General features: G+C 35.7%; 2 protein-coding genes across 2 annotated transcripts; one reads left to right on the top strand and one right to left on the bottom strand.

Annotated features, from left to right (window-relative positions):
• The first annotated feature begins 749 nt into the window (after positions 1-749).
• On the top strand, positions 750-1,175 carry LOC120291704 (TMV resistance protein N-like). The gene has a single exon (XM_039309397.1). The coding sequence runs from the start codon at positions 750-752 to the stop codon at positions 1,173-1,175; it is 426 nt and encodes a 141-aa protein (XP_039165331.1).
• Positions 1,176-3,184: 2,009 nt separating this feature from the next.
• On the bottom strand, positions 3,185-6,885 carry LOC120291703 (strigolactone esterase D14-like). The gene is made up of 2 exons (XM_039309396.1): positions 6,419-6,885; positions 3,185-3,620 (listed from the first exon to the last, which is right to left on the bottom strand). Exons 1-2 carry the CDS (start codon positions 6,802-6,804, stop codon positions 3,185-3,187), a joined length of 822 nt encoding a protein of 273 aa, XP_039165330.1. The 5' UTR covers positions 6,805-6,885.
• Positions 6,886-8,253: the final 1,368 nt, after the last annotated feature.

Here is an 8,253-nt window from a genome sequence, read left to right as displayed (position 1 = left end):
GGTGTTGGTCGTCAGTTCTCTTTTCTACTTTGTCTTATTTATTTAAAAAGCAAGTCAAGTCATGATGATGCTGAATATTGCGTGTCTCCAAGATGCCGCTTTGACCAAAAATAGAAAAGGAAAAAGCCATGATCTGCGGAAATAACGCGAACAATGATTATTGTTTCCGTGGCATGCCTCATAGCGGTTCGATTGACATGAAGAGTTTTGGACCGTTAGATGGCAAGAACTGAGCATTGTCCAAAGCACGAATATTAGATAACGTTGTGTGCTGGTAATCCAGCGTCGAAGGCTTAAAATCGGTGGAGATCCTAGGTTGTGTTGTTTGGGCACTCCTCAGCTAGTCAACGACACCTTGCTCATCTGTTCCCTGCTTTGATTGCTCCATTTTCTTCTGGTTAAGCAAGGGGGATGAGAGTTCTTTATTTTCGTTTAAATTAACCTAGTTCTGAAGGACATTGTGCAATTCGCAGATTTAGACTGAAAAATCTGGCTTTCTTTTAAGGCTCCGCTCGACCAATCTCCTATTTTCAAAGGGGATAAGGATCTCTTTGGTCAATCAGTACGTGATGTACATCCAATCAAGAAAATGTAAATCGGTCTTTCCCTTCTCTTTCTTTCTCCCCAATTCCTTTCTTTTCTTTTCACTTCATTTCCCTCTCAACTTAAATTGCCAATCCAATTGTAAAAGAAAAGAAACCACTCACTCAAAAGATCTGAACTTCGGGGGATCTTCTTCATCGACCCCAATGCATGGAGTAGGTCATGAAGGGGGAGATGGACAGGCGAAAGGGAATGCCTATGAAGTATTCTTGAGCTTTAGAGGGAAAGACACTCACAAAGGCTTCACTGATTATCTCTATACTAGCCTTGTTGATGCAGGAATTCACGTGTTTAGAGATGACAATGAGCTTCGTGTTGGTGAGGAGATTTGTTTGGAGCTTCTTTGCAGCAATATGCTGTCTACAATCTTGATCCAGATTATCTCTGAGAATTACGCTTTTAGCAAATGGTGCATTCGTGAGTTGGTTCAGTTATTGAAGTGCAAGAGAAGTGGAGGGCAAATAGTGTTGCCCATGTTTTATAAAGTGGATCCTCGTAGGTGCGCTATCTTAAAGGGAGATTTAGAGATGCTATCAATGCACATAAAGAAGATTTGCCTGAGATGGTTGTGAAGGAATGGGAAGAAGCCTTTAAAGAAGTCAGTTGTTTGAAAGGATGGGAATCAGAGAAAATTGATGATGGGTACATTAATCTCAACAAATCATTATTTAATTTCTCACAAATACATCTTTCTTGAAAATAATATGTGTGTGTGTGTGTATGTATCCCCTCCTATGCTGAAATTCATCGTTATTTGACAAGCATGAAGGAGCTTTGGTCAAAATTGTTGTCATAAAAGTTATGAGCGAGTTAAAAAGAAAATTTCAGCTAATTGTTCCCCAACATTTGGTTGGAATTGATGATCGTATCAAAGACATTATGAGCTTCACCGATGGTATATTTCAATGATATAAAGATTATCGGACTTTATGGAATGGGCGGCATCGGTAGGACGACTCTTGCAAAGGTATTATACAACAAACTCGCTAATCATTTTGAGTATAGGAGCTTTGTGGCAAATATTCGAGAAACATCTCAACGCAAGGGTATTGAATACATACAAAACAAACTCATTTATGACATTATAGGAGCTTCATGTCATGTGTCTAATGTCGACGAGGGAATAGGTGTCATTAAATCTTGATTTACAAGTAAGGAAGTCCTAGTTCTTCTTGATGATATGGATGAGAATACTCACTTGAATGCTTTGGTCGGTGATGGGAGTTGGTATGCAATAGGAAGTGTAGTCATCATCACAACCAGAGACAAGATCATTCTTGATGAAGCTAGGCGAGCTACATGTACCCACTCAATGAGTTGTTTGTGGATCAATCATTGAGTTTATTTAGTAGACATGCATTTCAAAAGGATTCTCCTCGGAGTGATTATGAGGTTATCTCTCGTGATGTTGTTTCTACTACCGGGGTTCTTCCATTAGCTCTTGAAGTTATAGGTTCATTCTTATGTAGATAGATAGGAGAAGTATGGATAGATACATTGAAGAAATTGAAGAAAATACCTAATAAGAAAGTGCAAGAGACATTGACGATAAGTTACAAAGCATTAGATCATGAGCAAAAACAAATATTTTTGGACATTGCATGCGTTTGCATGCGTCGATTATCACGGTCGAGCAGTCGATTCATGATCGAATTCTCAATCTGTCACATTTAGATTCCTTAACGACTTCATCTAATAGATTAGTTATCTCATAAGTGGCCAACTCAAAGAAAAAGGCTATAGGCGCATCAATGCCCAATTCATTTCATCAAAAACAGGGTTGAAAATCAGGATGTCACATTACTCACCCACTATCCATACATAAAATCCAAAAGAGAAAAAAGAAAATGAGAGTATAAAATATAAAAATAAGAGGGTAATTCTAGACTTCTAGTCCAGTCTAGGTATAATCATATGATGAAAATTCTAGGAGCTTAATCATCTGCTAATTATATTCAAACCCTAAGATTACTTACCCACTTTTAGGAATTTTTAGCGCATTTGACCCGTAGTCAATTATTTTCGAGCTACATTGTACATCTTTGACTCATAAGCGACATTCGGTTGCGTAAAAATCTCGAGATTTCAAATATAGGCACCGCTTACCGAACCGACATAAATTTAGATTAATGCTGTTTAACGCAAATTTTGCAATCATGTGGATATACCAACATTTTAATTGTGTGCTTCTGTCGAATCGACCTATATCCAATCACTAATCACTTAAAATAGAGTCGTATTGACCCTTGTCGATTATCACGGTTGAGCAGTCGATTCATGATCGAATTCTTAAGTCTGTCACGTTTAGATTCCTTAACGACTTCATCTGATAGATTAGTTATCTCATAAGTGGCCAACTCAAAGAAAAAGGCTATAGGCGCATCAATGCCCAATTCATTTCATCGAAAACAGGGGTGAAAATCAGAATGTCACATTACTCACCCACTATCCATACATAAAATCCAAAAAAGAAAAAAAGAAAATAAGAGTATAAAATATAAAAATAAGAGGGTAATTCTAGACTTCTAGTCTAGTCTAGGGTATAATCATATGATGAAAATTCGAGGAGCTTAATCATCTGCTAATTATATTCAAACCCTAAGATTCTGCCCAACACATTGAGAAACTGCAGATGTGCGGTCAGCTGAGGGAAATGGCCATCGGCTTCGATCATCTCGATTGTTGATTTTCCCTGGATTTTGTCGCGCATATAATGGGCGACCGAGTTTGGCACTGCGGTGTCGTTCGTAGTCTGAATTATAGTGCACGGGGTCGTCACTCTCCCAAGGATCTCTCTGTGGTCAGATAGGAAAATCGTCCTGGCTAAGGGAAGCGCAACTTCAGGCTTCATCGTTCTCAAGCACTTGGTGTACACCTCGATCGTAAGGGGGTCGCCCTGCACCCTCAGAGAAGCAAAGTTGGCTGTCCATCCGTAGTAGTCAGACTCTATGCTCGCTAGGAGCTGATCGATCTGCGCGGTCCCGAATCCGCCCTCGTAGCCGTCCGTGTTTAAGTACCTAATGAAGGCAAGAAAAAGTAAGACACTGCAAGAACATCACCTTTGGCCTTTATGCTACAAACGGGATTGAAGTTTTAGACAGGATTAGTGCCGTCGGCAGCTGTCCAAGCGTCCAAGCTACGAATCGCTTTATCATCTGCCATCCATAAATAGCGAGGAGAGAGCGAAGAGGACGAGAAAGACAAAATCAAAATAAATAGATTTTAAATAAAGACGATGAAAAATTGAGAATCATCGAACGATTCTTCTGTGTCCACTCATCTCACTCGTGATGCGCCCTAAAACATTAAGGGCTTATTTGTTAATGTTCATATTTCTTTATTTTTCTATTTTTTATTCCTGAAAAAAACATAAATCCGTTAATGTCTATTAATTTTTTTATTCCCTACAATAGAAAAGTAGTCGAGGAACAGATTTGAAACAAAAACATGAAGTAAAAAAAAGTAGCTTCTTAACAAGAACAATTTTTAGAAATGATTCTTTTTTTCTTTTCTTTTTATTTCTTGTCGCTGGCGAAAAAAAAAGGAAAAAAGAAAAGTCTAAAAAGATTATTAAAAATTAAAAGAAATTTTATATTACAAAAATTTGTGATCGTATCAAATGTATTACTATTCTTTTTCTATTTCGAGAATATAAATTCTATATAGTTACCAAATATGTTCTTTGACTTAGAAGCTGTTCCAAGAAATATAAATAGAAAAAGAGAATTTTTAAAAAGAAATTGTTCTCTGAAATAGAAATGTTACTAAATGCACCTTAAATACTCCAAACAATAACTTTATGTATTTAATCCTTGCTATAGGGAAAATCAAGTACAAAAAGCCTTTATGATTTCTATTTCAAGCTTCACTTGTTTCGCGAAAAGAAAAATAAATGATTTGAAAATCATTTTCATAAAATGATTATGTAATTAATTAATAAGTACTTAATTCATGATTTTTTTTTTCAACAGTCAAGGTGATGTGTGAGCAAACGGTACACCATCATATAAAATCTTTTTAATGTCCTCTAGTAAACATAAATGTCTCAAATACTTACTCACGACTAAACTCCAATAAGCTTAAAATTTATTTCTTTCCTGTAATTTTATCCATTAATTTTGACTTAATCGGTCCAAACCATCATTCATTCGAGCCGAATCAATCGTTTATCTATGACAGATGTCCAAATTGTGTTTCTTCAACACTCCCTTGTTAGCACGAAGGACAACAAAAAATTTCGATATTGCAAAAAATTCTTAATAGTGGAGGTGCCATGGAATTATCTTCTCTTTAACCTATCTTTAAGCTTCGTAGATGAGAATATATGGAATACCCCTCCTATGATCCTAACTAAGATTATGTTCTGTTTAGAATGCGTTTATTTAGCCAAAAACGAACGGTTTTAAAAATATATTCTTTAAAATAATAGCTTGTATTGCTTGAAATAATTAGTCAATAAAAAATATTTTCATTACTGACAATAATTTACCTCTGAACATCTTCATAGATTATGAAAACATCTTTTGTTTATTCATTTTTAAAAGTAATATAAATGATCATTTTTTAAGTAATAGAAACGGAACCTTAATCCATATTTTTGCGGTAAACCATACTAGAACTTTGTCATGGTGAAAAGAAAGTGCTTTTGAACAACATAGCTTCCTTATTCACACGCCATAAACAAACTCAAGGAAAACTAAACATCTACAACTATGGAATTTACAAGTAAAGGGACAAACCCATGAGGGGAAAGTCTTGTTTTTTTTTTTTTTTTTAATATCATTAATATTAGAATATATGAAAGATTTCTTTTTCTTTTTCATTTTTTGACCATTGGGTAAACACACTGACCAAGAATAATTGCTAGCAATATCGATGAGACATATGATGAGGCCTGCCAAATCGAACAAAGAGGCGAGACTGAAATTGATACCTTCCTTGAAGAGACCAAAACGTAGTAAACCAACCCCCCCAAAAAAAAGTGCTGATTCAAATGAACAAACTGCATGAGAAATTAAACTTTCTTCTTCCTTTCTCTTTTGGGTGGGAGGAATTTGTTGAGTTAGGGTCTGTTTGGTAAAATACATTTCTATTCGCCGGAACAAAAAATTATGTTATTTTGTCTATTTTGGGGAATGTAAAAGAATAAAAACGTGTTTAGTAAAACTTTTATTCCTAGGAATCTATATTTTTGTTCCTGGGAATAGTTTGGAACAGAAACAAGAAGAAGAAAAAAATAGTTTCTTGTTCCTAGGAATAATTTCTAGAATCAAATTTTCTCTCTTATTTTTTCTTCTATTTTCTCTTTCTTTTCTTCTTCTTCTTCTTCCTTTTGATTGGTCATTGGCGCCAGCGATTGGCCAGACGAGGGCGGGCAACCTTGCTGGAACATCATTGACCCCTGAAGACGTTGAGCTGCGGTGAGGCTTGGCCTCCCTAGTCAGCATGAAGCTGGGCTTTGCCAGGCTAGGGTGAGGCCGGCGTCGCGTCGCCTAGGCGAGGTTGAACCTCGTCGGACATCACCTAGCCGGCCACCACCATGATGGCCAACAACCGACCATAGAGAAAAAGAAAATAGAAAAAGAAAAAAAAAAAAAATAATTAAAAAAATAATAAAAGAATTAACAAATTAAAAGAAATAAAAAATCTAAGAATTTTACCAAATGTATGTCTATACCAAGAATAAAAATTTTAGAAAGTTACCAAACACATTCTTTTACTCAGAAATTGTTCTTGATAATAGAAATATAAAAATCATTTCTTATTAAAAATTATTATTCAGAATAGAATCATTACCAAATACATCTCTACTTACCTAGGAGAAGCAGCAAGGAGTATGAGGTGCTTGAAGAGGTTAGGCCTCTTCACAGAGGCGATGCAACCGATCATGCCGGACATGGAGTGGCCGACAAAGACTGTGGACTTGAGATCGAGCTCATCGAGGAGAGAGATCAGATCACGGGCTAAACCTTCATAGGACGAGTGCTTCACAGGGTCGAACAGACCTTCTTGCTCCTTGACAGCTCCCGAGAAGCACCAGTCGAAGGTGAGGACCCTGAAATGATGAGACAAGTGAGGGAGGATCTTGTCCCACACGGTCTGGTCTGATCCGAAACCGTGAGCGAGAACCACAGTCTCGGTGCCCGAGCCGGTAAGCTTCGCGTTCAGGGGGTTCGAGAGGCCCTTCTCTGGCATCACCATTTTTTTTGTGGGAAGAACTAGGACAAGAAACGAGGAGAGAGAGAGAGAGAGAGAGAGAGAGAGAGAGAGAGAGGAGTGACGGCGTGTAGAGGAAATGATGTGGTTAGGGCACTATTTATGGGAAAGAAGAGATAATAATTATGACAATGATTGAGCATGACTCGTTAGTGTTCAAACAATAAAATTTATATATGAGGAGCCTCACGTGTCTCAAGAGGTTTTGTTGAAATCCAAATAGCACCAACACCGCAGTATCCCAAGATATTTAGTTGAGATCTAAGTAGCACTAATATCGATATGCGATACGCGATACGACATGACACGACACACCAACATGTCATTTATTAAAAAACAAATAATTATGACATGTTGTACATTAAATATATATTTTTATATACATAATAAATTATCATTTTTGTGATTATTTCAATCAAATTAATTTGATTCAAATTCACAAATAAATAAATATTAATAAAAGCCTAGAATGAATTTACACTAAAAATATTAATGCATCATTTATTAATATTATTCTCTTTTTTTTTTTCAATTTGACAATTTCAACTTCATTCCAATAATCCATAAAATTTGAAGAAAAAACAAGCAATTCATATTCTGGACTCGTGTGTCAAACATATCGAATAGAGAGAAAAAAATTTATGGGTGAATTATGTTTCTTGGAAAGTGAGAGTTAGAAGAAATGAGAAAATTACATTTTTGAGTTTGTTTGGTAATGATAATTTCATGTGAAAATTATGATAAAATATGCATCATTATGGCTACAATATGATGTAAAAATATACTAACTAAGGTCTTTTTTCAGGGAGTCTCATTAGTTATCGCGCTTCCAAACCAAAACAATTTCCGGCTGTCAAAGTAATATGCCAACCACTGACCAAAACAAAAGTAATATGGCAATCCAAAACTCTCTAAGCCTTTTCTAATCTTCACTAATCCCAGCAATCAATGACCTTAACACACCCGTATATACCAATGAACCACGTGCCCATTTCTTTGCCTTTTAATGAAGTTTGGCAGTCTCGTCTTTCACAAAATATATATATAATATATATATATATATATATATATATATATATATATTGGTCTAATGCTAATAAGTTTTTGGCCTATACTTTTACTAGACGATGGTTCTCCTCTTATTTATAGAATGATATCACTAAAGGCTTTTGGAATCAAAATTAATAGGTTGGACATGTAACATTATGGCATCAATTGCAATGGAATTTGAGACTTCAATGAGTGAAAGTATTAATTGTGCACTTCATAAGGATAATCATTATATTAGAATGTGCCCTTAAGGCACTTTTTGACAAACTCCTTTCTTTCCAAATTGAGTGACTTCAAAGAAAAAAAATGATTGTGTGACAGTCTTTAATGTACTGTAAGAATTATAACTTATTATATATTACAAAAAACCAAATCACATAGAAT

The sequence above is a fragment of the Eucalyptus grandis genome, chromosome 3 (genome assembly GCF_016545825.1).
Source record: "Eucalyptus grandis isolate ANBG69807.140 chromosome 3, ASM1654582v1, whole genome shotgun sequence".
NCBI lineage: Eukaryota > Viridiplantae > Streptophyta > Magnoliopsida > Myrtales > Myrtaceae > Eucalyptus > Eucalyptus grandis.
The sequence above is the reverse complement of the archived record's forward strand: the minus strand, read 5'-3'. Positions and strand labels throughout refer to the sequence as shown.

Coding starts and splice junctions, on each gene's coding strand:
- LOC120291704 (XM_039309397.1), top strand. CDS start 750: ATGCATGGAGTAGGTCATGAAGGGGGAGATGGACAGGCGAAAGGGAAT.
- LOC120291703 (XM_039309396.1), bottom strand. CDS start 6,804: ATGGTGATGCCAGAGAAGGGCCTCTCGAACCCCCTGAACGCGAAGCTT. Junction 3,621..6,418: donor CTCCTTGCTGCTTCTCCTAG/GTAAGTAGAGAT, acceptor TGCCTTCATTAG/GTACTTAAACACGGACGGCT.